This window comes from Felis catus, chromosome X, assembly GCF_018350175.1.
Source record: "Felis catus isolate Fca126 chromosome X, F.catus_Fca126_mat1.0, whole genome shotgun sequence".
Lineage (NCBI taxonomy): Eukaryota > Metazoa > Chordata > Mammalia > Carnivora > Felidae > Felis > Felis catus.
The window spans coordinates 98,302,534-98,321,613 of record NC_058386.1 but is presented as its reverse complement, the minus strand read 5'-3'; the positions used below and the strand labels follow the sequence as shown (position 1 = coordinate 98,321,613).

At 42.8% G+C, this 19,080-nt stretch overlaps 1 protein-coding gene across 2 annotated transcripts in view; it reads left to right on the top strand.

The window, feature by feature from the left end:
- The first annotated feature begins 2,583 nt into the window (after positions 1-2,583).
- The window catches only part of LAMP2 (lysosomal associated membrane protein 2), a 36,580-nt gene continuing 20,083 nt past the window's right edge, over positions 2,584-19,080 (top strand). For both annotated transcript variants that reach the window (XM_004000847.4, XM_006943973.5), the window contains exons 1-3: positions 2,584-2,836; positions 15,132-15,250; positions 15,888-16,101. In XM_004000847.4, the coding sequence (XP_004000896.2) occupies positions 2,599-2,836; positions 15,132-15,250; positions 15,888-16,101 (571 nt within the window). In that variant the 5' untranslated portion in view covers positions 2,584-2,598. The remainder of the gene's footprint in view (positions 2,837-15,131; positions 15,251-15,887; positions 16,102-19,080) is intronic.

Below are 19,080 nucleotides of genomic sequence, written 5' to 3'. Positions count from 1 at the left end.
AGAGGGAGAAAGAGAATGAGTGGGCTGGGGCAGGGAGAAAGGGGGGCCAAGGATCCAAGGCAGACTCTGTGCTGACAGCAGAGAGCCCGACGCAGGGCTTGAACTCACGAATGGTGAGATCACGATCTGAGCCAAAGTCAGACGCTTAACCGACTGGACCACCCAGGCGTTCCCCCTCCTTCTATTTTGAATAAATGAGCATTTACTCTTATAGAGTCTTAGCTGGGGCCACCTTCGAGATGGTCTCTGGGCCATTAATATTTTCTTGGGGAGTCTTGAGAAAAATACAATGCCCACGCCGCACTGTATACCCACCGAATCAGAATCTCAAGGGGTGGGACCAAGGTGCAAGGCTAGTTTTAATGTCTTACAAGTTACTCCAACGCAGCCAGGACTGAGAAACTGCTCTAGTCTCACTATTTTGTTTTATGGATAAAAACACAGAAGTTAAAGAGATGAAGTGATTTGCACAAGGTCAAGCTGCCAGGAAGTAGATCTCATCCCTAACTTTTCTGACTGCCCATCCACTGTTCCTTCCACTGTGCTCTCTCGTCTCTTCTAGAGCTTAGAGTTTTGCTGAACATTGCAGTTAGGTGATTTTTTTTCTTTCAAGATTTTATTTAAACTCAAGTTAGTGAACATATAGTGTAGTATTGGTTTCAAGAGTAGAATTTAGTGATTCATCCCTTACATTAATACACAGTGCTCATCACAAGTGCCCTCCTTAATGCCCATCACCCACTTAGCCTATCCCCTCACCCACCTCCCCTGCAGCAACCCTCAGTTCATACTCTGTATTTGAGCCTCTTATGGTTCACCTCCCTCTCTGTTTTTATCTTATTTTTCTTTCCCTTTCCCTATGTTCGTCTGTTGTGTTTTTCAAATTCCATATATGAGTGGAATCATATGGTATTCGTCTTTCTCTGACCGATTTATTTCACTTAGCATAATACACTCTAGTTCCACGCACGTCATTGCAAATGGCAAGATTTCATTCTTTTAGATGGCTGAGTAATACTCCATTGTGTGTGTGTATACCACATCTTTATCCATTCATCAGTTGGTGGACATTTGGGCTCTTTCCATAATTTGGCCATTGTTGATGGTGCAGTTCGGTGATTTACAGTTGAGGGAGAAGGGACAGAGTCTATCAGTTAAAGATGGGTGGGGAAACATCTAAGGACTCAACTCAATCAAGCGTTCTCCAGGACATGGCTCCTGTTAGTCTTATTGGTGGTGGGACAGTCGAATGACCTTTCATTGCTAAAAGCAGTGCCTAATACTATAGTATATGTTAGCTCCTCATAGAGCAAGTCAGTTGCTCCTGACTTTCACCCATGAAAGAATACATTCATGAATAAGTGTTCTCACGTTCAGGAATTAATCATGCTAAAGCAAATGATAGGGTATATCAGTGATTGTTCATATTTGAGCAGGGGTGGGTGTTAGGGTGAGGACTCACAAGTTCCATTTGAGAATTTGTAAAAGCTATAACCTGCTCCCCCTCCCTGAAAAATCCACATACATAAATGTTGCATGTAATTTCTGGAGATTGACAGACCCTCTTCCCCTGCCACCCCCCGGCAAGTTCATCCATGGTCACCAGATTAAGATCTCCTGGACTAGAAGCATTTGAAGCTCTATTTTTTTTTTTTTTTTAGTGTTTCTTAAAGTGTAGTCCAGGAACCACAGAAATCAGAATCACTTGGGGGTGCTTGTTTAAAAAAACGGATTCCAAGGACAGCCACAGAGCTACTGTTTCAGAATTTCTTATGAATGAGGTATGGGAGTTTGTATGATAGTAAGCTCCCTAGATGATTCTTTGGGACACTAACATTTGAGAATTTGTGCTTTATCCCAACGTGAGATTTTTACAGTTTTTGAATGCTTTCATTTGTTTACTATTTTAGGTTTCATCTATTCAACTGTCAAGTATACCAAATAGTATGCTTAGTCCGAATTCATTAAAGAATAGTCACATGTGGATATGCATAGGAAAAATAGCTGGAAGGGTAGATAGATAACCATCTCTCTCTGGGTCTTTATTTTTCCCCTTTACCCTTCTATTTTATTTTTTTATTTCCTATTATCTTTCTTTCTGTATTCAAAAAAGGTTCTTTATCTTTCTGGGTTTAACTCCTCCATTTGAAAAACAGGGTGTTATAACTAGGGCGAACTTCGAAGCCACGTCTTGCTCTGGTTGTCCGTGACACCATACTACCCTCAGCGCCCTTGTGCATTTAATAACACGAACTGCAGAGCTAACAACAGTGTTTGGAGTAATAACTGGGTACTATTTTTATATATATTATGTTGTGATGCCTAGCAACTGTTTCACTCCAGTAAAATTACTCTCTTCTTCCTCAAGGAGTTGGAACTGAAATAAACTGTACTATCTGTACCCCCCAAAAGTTAATTCTCTCTTTTAAGCCTTAGAAAAAGCCGTCCGCGCATATCTCTTAAGCGCATAAGAATGATTGTGAACCAAAAAGCCAGGGCGTGGTCGCCCCGCCCACCGGCTCCTACGTCACCACCCTTCTCGCCGCTTTCGAGCGCGGAGATTGGCTAAAGGCAAGAAAGAGCCCCGCCCCTAGTCTTATGACCCGCGCTGAAGCGCCTTGTCCTGGCGTTTGCAGCAGTTGTGGTCGGTGGTCCGCGCTCCTCTTGCCCGGGTTCCAGCAAGCTTTTTCCCTGGTGTTGCTGCTGTTGTTGCCACCGCCACCGCCACCGCCACTGCCGCCGCGCCGCCGCCGCCGCCTCCTTTGCGGAATCATGGTGTGCTTCCGCTTCTCCCCGGTTCCGGGCTCGGGGCTCGTTCTGCTCTGCCTAGTCCTGGGTGAGTTGTCGGGCCCTCCTGCTTAGTCCCTCAACCTGGGCCCGGGGCGCCCAGTTCAAAGGCCACAACCTGCAAGACTGGTCCGGGGGGTGGGAGTGAGAACCTGAAAGGCTGACACTGGGCGGTGGCGCTTGGCCCAGGGAAGCGAGCCGTGACCTAGAGAAGGCCTGACCGAGGGATGGCGGGGAAGAAGGGCCCGTGAGAGTAAGAAGGGGCAAGTAAGGGGGGGGTGGGCGCCGAGGGAGTAGGTGGGGAAGAGGGAGGGAGGAGTGGAGCACATCCGGGTAGAAGGAGTAACTTGGGGAAGATACTGAGGAGTGAGCGTAGGTACGTGCGATTCTGGGGTGGCAGAGACAATCAGGGGAGTCCTGGTTTCTTAGGATCTTAGGGGCGAGAGCAAAAATTGGGGAGGGAAGAGACTATTGCCTGCGTGGAGAAACTTGGGGGAAGGGGGAGGGTAGGGGCAGATATGACAGTAGAGTCTGAGGGGGCAGTGAGAGGGCTGGGGGCGGTTTGTGGGCAGGAATTTGAGGCTGTGAAGGAAGGGTGATTAAAGAGACGAGGAATGATGCTGTATTTGAGTTTGGTAGCTCGAGTTTGGAGGGGTAGGGACCTCGGGTGGCCCGGGGCAATTTCCAGGCAAGAAAGCACGGAGGTAAGGTCTGGAAACGAAGGGGATGAGGGGGGACTTTGGTGGGGGAGTGAAGATCTGACTTGGAACTGTTGAAGATGTCGATTTTCTACCAGTCGGCTATTTCCTCCCAGCCAGATCCTGATTTAAACAAACAAACCAAAAAAGAAAAACCTTAAAAATCCTTTAAAAAAAATCCCCAGCTCTTTCAGCTGGGAGGGTCTCCTAGATGTGAGGTTTTGGAGTCTTCGTCTACTGCCTCTTTGCCTTCAGAAGGTTGTGTTCATAGCCACACAGCTGGCCTTTCACTTCATTTTTGGAGGAGGACCATAGGTAACTTGCTAAAGATTGGGGTGTTACCAAGTCCTAAGAATGGCTGGATGAATGTTGGCTGATTGGGTTCTACCACCCTCCCCCAGTGATTGCTGAGTCCCTGAGGGCTTTAATGCCTGAAAGGTGAACCTTGACCAGAAGGTCTCTTCCTGACCTGATTCATCCTGTGCTTGCTGCTATCCACTGACTCTTGCTGTTTGTGACCAAATAAATGAACAGAAGGAACAGACCCAGATGGGAGTGGGGAGGAAATAGACATAATAGGGGTCTGAGAAGGCACTGAGAGGTACACATTCTAACTCCCATTTCAGTGGAATAAAATCAGCACCTGAAAATAGTGGATTTTCAAACAGTGGACATTTGGCAACATCTGGAGACGTTTTTGGTTGTCAAACAGACGTTTTGGTTGTCAATCTGGGATTGCTTTTGGCATCTAGTGGGTAGAGGCTGGGATGCTGCTGAACATCCTATAATGCACAGGACAGTGCCCCCAACAAAGACTCATCCACCTCAAAATGTCACTAGTGCCAAAGTTGACAAGTCTGGCTCCAGAGTGATAGTATTGGAAGGGTTCTTGATGATCTAGTCTAGTGATTCTCAAGGATCTTTTTGAGGAGGCGTATGTCAGATACAAACTTATTTCTAAAGTAATACTAGGAAGTTACTTGTCTTTTTCACTCAACACTCTTCACCAGTGTACAGTGGAGTTTTCCAGAGGCTACATAATGTGTGGTGACATCACTGCTCTGATGGCTCTGATGTTGTGTTGTATTCACTTCTCATTTTTGATTTCAAATATGGCCAACGCCAGTAGTCATAACTCATGTAAACCAAAGCTGTTTCAAGTTCTCAGTGGATAAGAGAGTAAGGGGTCCTGACACCAAATGGTTCAGACTCCCTGCCCCTAGTGCAGCTGTCCACATAGGGCAGGAGACGTCTCCATAGCCCTTGTGAAAGGGGGCCATGGAGGCTTCGCTCAAACACAATTCAAAGCTGTAACGTTGGAGTGAAGCACCTACTGAGGGGCCAGCGACCCTAAGAGAGGATTGTTTACAACGAAAAGCACCTTATCAGTGATGGAACACATCTGACCAAGGCATCTGTTAATCAGTAGTTCACTGCCAATTGAATCTGCACAAGCACAACGCCGTTATTGTTTAGAGAAAGTGAAAAAAAAATAATAGTTGTCTTACTTGTTGGCTTTTGTGTCATTAGATTTCTTTTTTACTGAAAGCTTTTTTGTCTTGTTTTTACAAAAGCAATGCTTGCTCAATGCAGAAAATAAACAGGCAAAAAGAAGCACATAAAAGAACCCATCAGCTCATCTGCTAGTTTGCCATTTATTGATTGGGACTAACTAGATTCATCTTCTTGGAAGATTTCCAAGATCGATTTCCTCCACCTCCAGGTTTAGAACAGGATTTGGAGAAGTAAACGTTCATAATGTACCTAGATTAGATTTGTAGAAGGTATCAGGATGAAATGGAAAGCATTTCTTGTATACAGCTGCTTTTTCTGACAGCTGTTGGTTCAGTGTGGGGCTCAGACTCCTTCATGTGGCTTTTGGTCTAAGAACTGAGCAGATCTTGAGTTGCTTCATGGGTTTGGCACATTACTTTTTTTTTTTTTTTTTTTTTGAGCGAGAGAGTCAGTCAAGTGGGGGAGGGGCAGAGAGAGAGGGAGAGAGAATCCCAAGCCGGCCCCAGCTATCAGCATCAGTGCAGAGCCCGGCGAGGGGCTCTGACTCACTAGCTGAACAGTGAGATCCTGACCTGAGCCAAAACCAAGAGTCCGACACGCAGCTGACTGAGCCACTTGGGCGACCCCGTGTACGTTACTTTTATATATCAGAGTGGATACCAAAAATTTTTCAAGCAGTCAGTAAATACTCATAAAAGACCTGTTGTGAATCTTGTGCTGCTCCTGGGTTCGAACGGAGGGGAGGTTCTGTCCTGAATTTATAGTCTCATTAGCTTGAGCACTCAAGCTGTGCCAGTTTCACTCTGTAACTATCCTGGCTCCAGAGGGTAACTCTTTAAAACAAAACAAAACAAAACAAAACAAAACAAAACAAAACAGCTGCTTTACAGCAAGCGTAGAAAAGAGTTTGAAGGGTTTATGCATTGGTCCTTTTCACAGAGATTACATTGTGCTGTTTATTTGAGTGAATTCTAACTGACTAGGGAACTTTCTGAAGAAAACCTATATGATTTTTCTGAAGAAAAGCTGTGTAGATGCATTATAAAGAGAGTAGTAGGTGAAACTTATTTCCGAGCATCATTGTCTTCAGGGTCTTTTCTTTGAGACCTCAGAGATTTCAGAATTCTTCTGTGGTTATTGATTTTTGTAACTAGTTTGACTCCTGGTTTTGATAGGGTTGATGCTTCTCAGGGTGGGAAAAACCTCATACAAATATCCTGACTGTGAACTTAAGGGGTAGGAGCCCCTCCCTCCCTCAAGTGTTTATCCATTGCCTGGTGAGCAGAGACCTGAGTGTTGGGGGGGGGGGGGGCAGCCAGGTGACCATCTGAAGGAATAGGAGTAAATCTTGTTCCCAAACTCTCAGGTTTTTAGACTAGCCTGTTTTCCACTTTATTTATTTATTTTTGATGTTTGTTTATTTTTGAGAGAGAGAGAGCACAGGAGAGGGAGAGGGCTAGAAAAAGGGAGACAGAGGATCCCGAGCTGTGAGATCATGACCTGAGAGCCAAAATCGAGTCAGATGCTCAACCGATTGAGCCACCCAGGTGCACCCCCCATTCTTTTTTTTTTTTTTTTCTTCCTTAATATCATTGCCAGTCAAGTCTCCCCTGTGGCACTGGTCTCCGAGAGTGAAGACTCTTATGGACTGTCATTTCCCACTGCCTGCTTAGCACAGCACTTGGTATGTAGTTAACCCTCAGTGAATTTTTGTTGAGGGTATTCATTGGTGGGTACTGGGGATGATTGTAAATTAGACCAGCTTGGTCTCCTTTTTCTTCTGCGAATCTTAAATTATGTTTTGCCGAAACAAATTTTTTTTGTGTCTTTGGACTTAGAACTTCAAGATCAGTGCTAAACAATACAGATAGTTTAAACCAATTTACTGAACTATAATCCCATATAATAATGCTAGTATCTTACTTGTACCCCTTCAGATATACCTACATAGTAGTGAGAGTTAGCATGGAGAAGCAGGAAAGTCCTTGGTGAGAATGAGATTAAGGTTTTCACAAACAACCAGTCTCTTCCCTTTTGCAGGTGATCTAAAAGAGAGAAAGTAAGCATGGGATCTTTCTGTAACCCTACCACATTTTGTTAACCTGATTACTTTGATTTCAAGGTTCTGCTAAAATTATTTTAGCTGTAACAAAGATACTTGAAAGGACAGGCTTACTATTTGGCCGTTAGTCATTGGTTATCACATCCGATAGGATTCTGGATATTCAAATATTTGAGTGCAGCTTTCTTCCCCTATATCCTTGGATGGAATTTGTGATCGATGATTATTTCACAGCACTGTAGCTGACCTAAGTGGTCCTTCCTGCAGGAAGACTGCTCTTCCTCCTGTAGTGACAAAAGCATTCCGATCATAATTCCATATTAAAGTGATCAGAGATTGCCTCAGATCCAAAAGCACACTTTATAAGTACTTGTTGGTATGTTGCTGTGCATTGCAAAAGAATTCTGGAGGTCTGCCAAACACCACTCACTCAGCAATAAGCACTTTCCATTAGTTGAATAGTGTTGAACCTTACTTCCTTACCCACTCTCTGATCTTAAAAAAAATTATTTTGTAGCTTAAAATCATTTCATTACTTTTCTTTTCAAAAGAGATGTACCAGAAATCAAGAGTATCAGCAACTGAATGGGTGATTGTACTTATATTAGGAAGCATAAATGAGGACTTGTAAATGAGGAACAGTTAATCTGATTTATCAAACCTGGGGACAGAGGAGAAAGAGTACGTAGATACTGTATGCCTATGTCTTTTTTTTTTTTTTTTTTTAAAGACCCTTTGCCCAACATCATTGTGAACGGATCAGTTTTACTTCAGGAGTTCATAACTTAACATGATGAAAAAAACCTATAATTAAAATTTGGGAAGGATTCCTTTAGGTGCTTGCTACGTTTACTACAAGGGAAGCTTGTAAGCTGGAATATCCAGCTTGCTTGGCAAAGTTCTCTTAGCTCTGAAGGGCTCACATGCTTTCGAAGAACCTGTTCAAGAAATACACACTCCAATTCTTAGCGAGGATAATTTACCCAGAGTCTCATAGCTAATAAATTGGACTGACTGATTTGAATTCTAGCTTTTCAGTGCCAAAGATGGGGCTCTTAATCGCCTCATTATATCGCCTCTTAGATTATTGTTTTTTATTGGTTATGTTGTACGACTAGTATTATGTTCCCACCCTGCCCCAATTTTGTTCACGAATACATATATTTTTCAACTATGCTTCGGGTTAGATAGACTTGTAAAAACCTAGCCACTTTCTGCAGCATCTCATGCTCGGAAAAATAAGTTGAGTTCTATAAGAGCCTATAAATGAACTTTTTGGAAATAAGATTGAGAAGATATTTAAATTTGAGAAAGTTGATTTTGAGGCATGCCTTTTTCTTTGGAGAATAAACTCTTAGCTCTGTAATTACACACTCTAGGATATATTCAGCTGTGTGGGTTTTTTTAAAACATTATTTAACTAATTATTTTTTTTATTTGAGTATAGTTGACACAGCCTTGGGCTTTTTAAATTCTTTTAACATTTATTTATTTTTGAGAGACAGAGGGAGCACAAACAGAAGAGGGGCAGAGAGAGAGGGAGACACAGAATCTGAAGCAGGCTCCAGACTCTGAGCTGTCATCACAGAGCCCGAAGTGGGGGTTGAACTCACGAACCGTGAGATCATGACCTGAGCCGAAGTTGGATGCTTAACTGACTGAGACACCCAGGCACCCACCCTTGGGTTTTTTTTTTTAATGCCATAAAGACTTTTAAATTTTTTTTTTTCAACGTTTATTTGTTTTTGGGACAGAGAGAGACAGAGCATGAACGGGCGAGGGGCAGAGAGAGAGGGAGACACAGAATAGGAAACAGGCTCCAGGCTCTGAGCCATCAGCCCAGAGCCCGACGCGGGGCTCGAACTCACAGACCGCGAGATCGTGACCTGGCTGAAGTCGGACGCTTAACCGACTGCGCCACCCAGGCGCCCCATAAAGACTTTTAAACAAAAACGATTTAGCTATGCTAAAAGAAAATACAGCAATAAGGATGGAAATGGCTTTCTGGAGACTTTTTAGCAAAGTGTAAATGTTTCAACTATCAACTTGCCTTGTGGGAAATACATTATTCCTAGCTTGAAATTCATGTCAGAATTTATTGAGGCGAAAACTGACTTGGGGGTTGAGGAAGAATCCAGAAGACTGATAGGTTAGGTTCGTGATTTGGCAAAACTAGAAGATTTGCCTTTTTGTAATTAGATTAAGCTATATTTCAGGTCCTTGTTGCAGGATATTTTTGCATTGATATAATCAGTCAATATTTATTGAGAAACTAACATATATTCAGCACTATTAGGAATGAGAGGAGATAGAGGAAAAGTAATAGACATGGTCTCTCCGACCATGGCACCCGTGATGGATGACATTCATATAGAAGGCCCACTCCTAGGGGCTGTGGCATAGATTGGATCATCTGTTGGTAAGGGAGCATATTGGAATTCAAATGAGTGGCAGAAACATTATCAAAAGGGAAACTTGAATCCAGATATATCATTCATTCACAGACTTGGGTCCTTTTTTTGTTAGTTAACAAATTACCTGCTGTATACAATAATTTACTGTGACACATCAGTTGGTTGTGAAGTTACAGTTGAAGACTGCTGTTTTGGAGCTTGTGACAATAGAGGGGTTAGGATTTACGGGCATAAAATAAGTGAATAATTCAGAATAGTACAAAAATATACTGAAAGGCGGGGGTATGCACTATGACTGCTCTTCAAGGCTTCTATTGTTCAGGAGATTTTTGTGGAGAAAATGGCTGCTGAAAAATGGATAGCTTATTATTCCAGGTTCTTAATTGTAAGTAACAGAAATAAAATCTGATAGGCCCACCTGGGTGGCTCAGTTGGTTGGGTGTCCAGCTTTGGCTTAGGTTATGATCTCATGGTTTGTGAGTTTGAGCCCCACATTGGGCTTTCTGCTGTCAGTGCAGAGCCTGCTTTGGATCCTCTGTCTCCCTGTCTCTCTGCCCCTCCCCCGCTCATGCGTGCACACGTGCTCTCTCGCAAAAATAAATAAACATTAAAAAATAAAATCTGGTAGTTTTTAAGCAGAAAAAGAATTTATTAAAAAGTTATCAGGGCATATGCATAGCCTTTGATCCCCCGTTTCATTCTTAGATACATACCCAACAGGCACACATACACACATGTTCACCGATGTGTCCATTTGCATTAGGACCAAACTGGAAACTATCCAAATGCCCATTAGCAATAGCGTAGATAAGTAGTGGAATATTTACCCAATAATAGAAAGCTATATGTACAGAGTGAGAACGTACACACTGCAGTTACACACACCAACCTGGGCGAATCCCACTAACTTAATATGCAGTGAAAGAAGCCAGACACAAAGGAACGGAGTGAGTGCTTCCATTTACATCAAGTTGAAAAACAGGCAAAACTAACCTGTACTGTTAGAAGTCGGGATAGTGGTTGCCCTTGGGAGGGAAATAGTACCTGGAAGGGGCTTCGGGAGCACTTGGAATGTTCTGTTTCTTAACCCAAGTGGATTCAGCTTGTGGAAATTCTTTGAGCTGTGTGCTTAAGGTTCCATGTACCTTTCCCTTTCATATGTGATAGTGTGCGTCCCTCTGTATGTTAGGCATCAGTAACATTTTTCTTTATAAAAACATGCATATCGAGTGGCTCGGAATTACCAGGGCTCCTGGCTGTGGATGTCAAGGCCTGGCCCAGTTTCCCCGTCATGTCGCTGAACTGCATGAGCGCCGCCAGGCGTTGGACTGCAGTTCGCGCACTACTGTCACCACCGCCAGCTCTGCAGGCCTTGTTGCCTGGGACCTTGATCCTGCTGTAGCAACTGCCACCTGAGGGTGACACTTCCATTCCTGGCTCCATTCCGCCGCCCTCCTATCTAAAATCTGGGGCAGATGCCTGTGTTAGGTGGAGCCTCGTCCATCCTTGCTGCAAGGGAGGCTGGGAAAGCAAGCTTCTGACATTTTCAGCTTTTACAGTAGGTGGTGACATCTGCCAGAAGTTATTAGAAAAAGGCAGGGTCTGACAGTGTTGCACATTTGGAGGCAGCCTGAAAGAGAGACGGTCCTTCCTCAAGTGAACACTTAGATCGATCGGTAGAAGAAAAGTAAATCTCAAATGTTAGGGACAGTAGAGGCCTAGGGGTAGAGGTTGAATAGAGCATGGCATTTGGGTCCAGTGGAACAAGTTTAACCAGATTAAAGGGTGTGTTCTGGGAAAATGGTTTGAGAGAAGTTGAAGGAATAGGGTGGGATGAGATCAAGGATTACTTTGAAAGTCAGCTGGAGGAATTTAAATTTAATATGGGACTTTTGGAGCTAATAAAAGTATTTGAACAAATGTCCTGACAGGAAGAGGTATTGAAGGACCATTAATCAGGGAGCATTTCTAGGGACAGCTAGGAGGCGTCTGTAGTAATTTAGGGGTGGGGTGGTGGATAGGGAATAGAAGTAAATGGCAGGAGCGCCTGGGTGGCTCAGTTGGTTGAGCGGCCGACTTCGGCTCAGGTCATGATCTCACAGCTCGTGCGTTCGAGCCCCCATCGGGCTCTGTGCTGACAGCTCAGAGCCTGGAGCCTGTGTTGGATTCTGGGTCTCCCGCTCTGCCGCAACCCACTCGCATTCTGTCTCTTTCTCAAAAATAAATAAAAAAAAAACACATTAAAAAACAAGAAATAAAAGGCAAAGTTTGGATTTAAGAGGATTTGAAGGGGAGAAAAACATCAGTAGAACTTCATGAAGAGAATGAAGTAGAAGCTAATTCCCAAAAATTTTTAAAAATATTTTTTATGTTTATTTATTTTTGAGAGAGCTAGAGAAAGAGAGAGAGCATGAGCACAAGTAGGGGAGGGGCAGAGAAAGAGAGAGACACAGAATCCAAAGCAGGCTCCAGGCTCTGAGCCGTCAGCACGGAGCTCGATGAAGGGCTTGAACTCACCAACTGTGAGATCATGACCTGAGCCAAAGTCGGACCCTTAACCGACTGAGCCACCCAGGTGCCCCTAATTCCCAAGGGGGAATCCTCAAGGTCCTGCCTTTCCTTTACAGCCAGAGAAGGGGAGCAGTTTAGAGGAAGGAGAAGAGTGAATTTTCGTTTTGGAATTGTTGAGTTTGAGGTGATAGATATGGAGTAAAAGTGGTCCCCGGGCAGTTGGAGATGTAGGGGAAGCCAGGAAGCTCTGTGAAAGGGATAGCTGTCACAGGAAGAAAGGCACTAGAACAGAAAGTGCTGGAGCCCTCAGGGTACTTCTCAGTTCTTATTTTTAGGTTGGCAGCTAGACTATCTTGAATTTAATGTAGTGGTAAATTTGAACCACAACCTGTACCTTCTGCTTCATGAGGTGTGAGGTCTCCCACATGGGTACACACTGGTGCTATTACTATTTTATGCCATTTTCTTTCTGTTCCTTTAATATCTCTGAAAAGTAAAAGATTAACTCACGTGAGGCTTTTCTTGGTTATGTCTAACAGTTTTGAATGTTTTGAATACAAGGAGGATCTGTTAAAGCTAGGGACTTTAAACAAGACCAAGAGATGGGAATGTAAGCTGATGCAGCCACTCTGGAAAACAGTATGGAGGTCCCTCAAAAAACTAAAAGTAGAACTACCCTACCTACCCTACCCTACGACCCAGCAATTGCACTACTAGGCATTTATCCAAGGGATATAGGTGTGCTGTTTTGAAGGGACACATGCACCCCCATGTTTATAGCAGCACTATCGGCAATAGCCAAAGTATAGAAAGAGCCCAAATGCCCATCGATGGATGAATGGATAAAGAAGATATGGTATATATATACAATAGAGTATTACTTGGCAATCAAAAAGAATGAAATCTTGCCATTTGCAACTACGTAGATGGAACTAGAGGGTATTATGTTAAGTGAAATTAGTCAGAAAAAGACAAATATATGACTTCATTCATATGAGGACTTTAAGATACAAAACAGATAAACATAAGGGAAGGGAAGCAAAAATAATATAAAAACAGGGAGGGGGACAAAACAGAAAAGACTCTTAAATATGGAGAACAAACTGAGGGTTGCTGGAGGGGTTGTGGGAGGGGGGATGGGCTAAATGGGTAAGGGGCACAAAGGAATCTACTCCTGAAATCATTGTTGCACTATATGCTAACTAATTTGGATGTAAATTTAAAAAAAATTAAAAATAATAAGCTTGTCTATAAATACAAAAATAAATTTTTGGAATTTTGAAAGAAAAAAAAAGACCAAGAAAGACAGCATATAAAATGCAGGCTTCCAGTTGATCAGAAAAATTAGAAGCCAGGGGCGCCTGGGTGGCTCCGTCAGTTAAATGTCTGAATCTTGGTTTTGGCTCAGGTCATGATCGCACGGTTCGTGAGTTGGAGCCCAGCGTCGGGCTGTGCGCTCACAGCATGAAGCCTGCTTGGGATGTCTCTCTTCATCTCTCTGTGCCCCTCCCCGGCTTGCTCTCTCTTCTCTCGCTCTCTCAAAAAATAAATAAATAAACTAAAAAATAAACCAAAAAAGAAAGAAAGAAAAGGCAAGAGAAAACAAAAAGGAAAATTAGAAGCCAGAGCCCTCAGTTCCACTACCAGATAGCCTTGGATCAGGGACGACAGCTCTGTTCCATATTGCACTTAGAAAAGAATGGCTACAGAACCTGCTCAGGCTTCGGGAGGTCTGTTCAAGCCTTAACCAATACATTTAAGCACTCAGTAACCACACACTTTAGCATAATATTCAGGCTTGCAGGACAGCCTGGCTTCCGGAGCATCATGACCACAGGCTTTTGTGTACAACTTGAAAGCTGTTGCTGAGGCACGCCTTCTTGGTAGTCCTCTTAGGACTTGATTCTCTGTAGTCCGTAGCATGTCCCTGCTTGTAGATGACGCCGGATTGCCCAGCTATCATTAAAGGCTGTCTTAGCAGGAAACTGCTTTTCCCTTGGGTAATGTGGGAGACAGTGAAGAAAACTGGTTGCCTGTCATTTATGCTGCTGGTGTGTTTGCTGGCACATAGTATTTTTAGTTCTTGGGCTCTTCAGTTTAATAGGGAATGTCCCTGTGTTGAACCTAGTGTAGATGAGAGCCAAGTTAGCTCAAAAGCCCCATGGCTTTTCTGTCCTGGTAAGGTTTCTCTGCCTAAAGAGGTAGCAGGTTGAGAACACAGGAAGTGACTTTGAATCCATGTCGAAAGATTCATCAGCCTTTCTGATTAGTTGGATTTTAAAATGGAACCAAGTGATGAATGTTACATTTATAAAAAAAAATAACGTTTTGCTTATGGATCTAACAACCTTTGAAGGTCTGTTCTTTTGGTCACATGGTACACATGCTTACAAAGAGCCATCCCACATCTTCACATCAGAATAAAATAGTTCATGGGGCGCCTGGGTGGCTCAGTTGGTTAAGCGTCTGACTTCGGCTCAGGTCATGATCTCACGGTTTGTGGGTTCAAGCCCCGCGTCGGGCTCTGTGCTGACAGCTCAGAGCCTGGAGCCTCCTTCTGATTCTGTGTCTCCCTCTCTCTCTGCCCCTCCCCACTCGCACTCTGTCTGTCTCTGTCTCTCAAAAATGAATAAGCATTTAAAAAATTTAAAAAAAAAGAATAAAACAGTTCAACAAGACGTCCATGCGTCATAGGCCACATAGCTTGTGACCGGGTTGAAGGCAACAAGACCATAGAACATCCGATCTGTCATTATTTTTGCAGAGAAAGTTCCATCAGCTGGTTTGAGAGAGACCGTTTAACGCCCCCTTCTGAGCTCCCCCTTAACCTCCTTTACCTTAAAAACAAAAGTCTAATGGGCAAACTATAATTGCCTAAAACAAAACTAGCCAGGCACAGGCGAGTGTGGCTATGACTACTAGGCGGCATCCTAGGTCAAGTAACCATTCCTTCTGGAAGGGGTAATGCTAACTTTATGAATAGGAGTCCACTAAAAATACAAAGAAAAACCATCACCAAGATACCAAAGGACTTTGTTTCATCTTAGAGATGGTTGAACTTCAGTGGTGGATAGGGGTCGTTTTTATTTTAGATATGTTTTTGTGGTACAGTTTCACAATCTTATTTCTTTTTAATAAATCTAGGAGCTGTCTCATCTTACGCATTAGAACTTAATTTGACAGATTCAGGAAAAGCCACTTGCCTTTATGCAAAATGGCAGATGAATTTCACAATACGCTATGAGACTACAAGCAAAAGTTATGTAAGTATTTTTCTTTTTTCCTTGAGGTTTCTAGTAGAAACTCAGTTCCGTTCTTTATCCTTTACATACACTTCTGTGGATGAGATTTCATATGTTAACTGACTTAACGCTTCAGTTCTGTGGGTTTTTTAAAAACCTAGATACCTGAAGGTATTCTGTGTAGTGTTAGAAGGAATATTTTACTTCCTTGGTTCTTTGGAGTTTTCCTTGCAGTCGGTTAAGGGCACATGATCCAAAGACTGTGTGGTGTTCATGCCTCACCACATCGGTGCTGCTTTAACATGTACTGACATCAAAGCATTCCCATTTCTAATAGTTTGCTGTTATAATCTCCTTTGGGGGGGGTGCCCTCTCAATCTTTTTGTCTTATTTTCTTTTGGTTAAGGTCCTGCCTGCTTATAACCTGATTTAAAAAAAAAAAATCAAGAAGAGAAGTTCAGGCCATTTTTCCTTTTCCTTTTGTCCAGAGGACTGGTCTGTAGATGAAGAATCTGAGACTGGTTTCCACAACAGGCCAGCCAAAGGGCAGCCTGGCCATGGGATGTGTAACGTAGGCTGAATTGGCACATCCGACGTAAATGCCTGATGGTCATCTCCGCCTGTGTGTTCCTTACCCCCAAACTTCTTTTTCTTTTAGAAAACTGTAACCGTTTCAGACCTCAGCACCGCAACATATAATGGAAGCGCTTGCGGGGAAGACCAGAATGGTCCCAAAATAGCCGTGCAATTTGGATCCGGTTTTTCCTGGGTTGTGAATTTTACAAAGGAGGGGTCTACTTACTCGATTGACGGTATCTCATTTTCCTACAACATTAGTGACAACACAACATTTCCTGATGCCAAAGATAAAGGTAAGCTTAAGAATTAGATTTGTGTTCTGTTCTCGTACTCTTTATTAATAATACAAATGTAAATGACTTAAAAGTCATCTGTATGCATGACTGTCTTCCTAACTAGAATGGAAAGTTCACGTCTTTGTTTCCGCCCCACATACAGCAGTGTTCAACACAGTGATGATATTTGCTGTCATTGTTTGCGTACTTTGTTTTTTTTAACTTTTTTTTTAAATGTTTGTTTATTTTTGAGAGCCAGAGCACAAGTGGGGGAGGGGCAGAGAGAGAGCGAGAGACACAGAATCCAAAGCAGGCTCCAGGCTCCGAGCTGTCAGCACAGAGCCCGATGCGGAGCTCGAACCCATGAACCACGAGATCATGACCTGAACCGAAGTCAGCCGCTTAACCGACTGAGCCACCCAAGTGTCCCTGAGTGCTTTACTTTGTACTAGGTAGTACCCTAAATGTGTGACCAGCTGCGTCTCAGTCCACAGCAGCAAGCCTGGGAAGTAGATACTGTCTCAACTTTACAGGTAAAGGGAATGAGGCTTAATGAGATTAAATAACTTTCCCAGAGGTTACACAGCTAGTAAGTGGATGAGCTGGTGTTTGAACCAAAGTCTGTTAAGCTACAGAGTTCATGCACTTGACTATTATCATTTATTTCGTTCAGTAGTGGGTAGTTCATCAAATCTGAATGAATGAGAAAATCCTTTAGCTGATAACTATTTTAAATATGTACAAGTTCAGTAACCTGAGATCAGCAGAAATGCTTCATCTTTAGATCTTTTTACCACTTAGATAAGATTTTGATTGAAAGCTAAGTGATTAAGTAAAGGCAAAGTGAAGTCAACATCTGTTGTTATTTTGAGACAATTTCAGGTCAAAACGAATTTGGGAAAGCATTAGTAATAAGGCATTCTTGTAACTCTTAGAATCGAAATGTGTACTAGATTTTTTTTTGTTCTAAACATTTTGAAGGCATGGATAGTGGAGGTTTCAGTTTTGTTAGGGATAGAATTCTCTCCTTTCTTTCCCTTCTACTGAGATTTGGGTTAACGTGGTAGCCGAGCATTCTTCACAGATAGGATTTCATTCTGACCCCAAAAACACAGGCAGATGACCTTCAGTTGTGAGGCTTGGGGGGTGAATGATTTACTGGGATTTCTGGACATCAAAAGGCCATATTTTCAAGACCCAGAAGTGAATGAGCTCATGTAAAACTTGGGAGGTAACACGGACTGAGACCTGGAAATCAGTCCTAGTTTTCTCTTTCCTAATCTTAGTTTGAGAGGGTAACTAGAGCGAGTCTGTTACTGGTTATCTTACATATTTAGCCTCGTGCCTGACATTGTCTTTTAGAACTAGTATAAGACTTGCCCCTCACCTTCAAGGAGCTTTAAAACTAGTTGGGGACACAAGGCAAAATTATTTTTCCAAGTTATATGGAAAAAAGTAGAAAGCATTGAGATAGTGTGATTTGTTGTTGTTTGTGATTTTGTTGAGGGGGTGGCAACAGGAAGAAAGCTGTAGACCCTCCCTCTCAGAGTAAACTTTGCAGATGGTATATACTTCCTGAGCCCGTCTATGAGTGCCCATGGTTAAGAGTGCCTGATCTGGGGCTTAGTTGATTAAACGTCCAACTGCGACTCGGATCATGATCTGGTGGTTCATGAGATCAGTGCAGTCTCAGTGCCCGATTCTCTCTCTTTTGGGATCCTCTCTCTCTCCGCCCCTCCCCTGCTTGTGCTCTCTCTCCCAAAATAAATAAATAAACTTAAAAAAAAAAGTGCCCTCACAAGTGGTCTCATTAGGAGCAGAGAGAAAGGAGAGGTCAGTGTGCGTTGGAGGGGTGAGAAAGCTTGGTATAAAGAAGGACCCGAGCTGAAACCTCAGCTAATGATCGAATTTGGGTAAGTGGAGAATTTGGGCAGAGGATTTCCAGCAGGGGGAAGCGTAGCATGTGGAGCAGTGTTTGGAGAGCTGCCTGATTAAAATAGAGGCTGTGTGTGTAGCAGAGGGGAAATCAGGCTGGCTGGGTGCAGTGGGTCTAAATTATAGGGGGCCTCGGAAGCCAAGGAAAGGCATTCAGCTTGATGGCGTAGGCATCGGGGAACTGTTTTAGGTTTTGAAGCAGGAGGATGCCATAACCAAAGCAGACACGGTAGTTTATAAAGAATGTTCTGCAGGATTAATTTGGAAGTGAGGAGACTGCAGGCAGAGATGCCAGCTTAAGAGGCTGTTCTGGTCACCGAGGGATGACGTAATGCGTGCCTAGACCAAGGGGGCGGCAGGAAAAGGGTAGATCTGACAGATCTGAATGGAAAAACTAGGGACTCTAAACACCTAACTCACCTCCTTTTTATTTTAAACATGGGGAGGATGCAGTTTTTTATTACTAACATCTCTATACTAAGATATTTGAAACTATTCAGAATTTAAAATGGTTTCCTTAAATGGACTGTTGGGTTTTGATTTAGTGTTTTATTTTTAGGTGTCTGATAATTGAAGTAAGTTTGAAGCTGCTGTTTTCTTTTAAAATTTTTTTTCATGATTAAAATACAGAAAATTGCAGAGAATAATAGACCTCCGTGTACCCATTACCCAGAATTTATTAAATTGCCTTTTTTTCTTATTTGCCTCATCTTTTTTACTTAAAGAAATAAAACCTTACAGATACATTTGAGGTTTCCTTTGTACTCACTGCGACCCCAGAGCCATTTTCCTCTCTGCCTCCCAAGAGGCAGCCACTCTTATGAATGTTGAGTTGTAGTCTTGCTATGCATGTGTTCATATTTGACGAACACACATATTCATAAATAATACATAGTTTAAAGAATTCATAGTCTAACTGCAGGATGTCTACAGATTGTTTTTAAGGTCTGTCTATGTAAGATAGGTCAAGTGTCCATTCATTTATGTTGACAGTGAGAAATGATCTTGGGGGAAAAGATGTTCTAGTCGTTGGTTAAAAAATGTTTTTCCCTGTAGCCATTA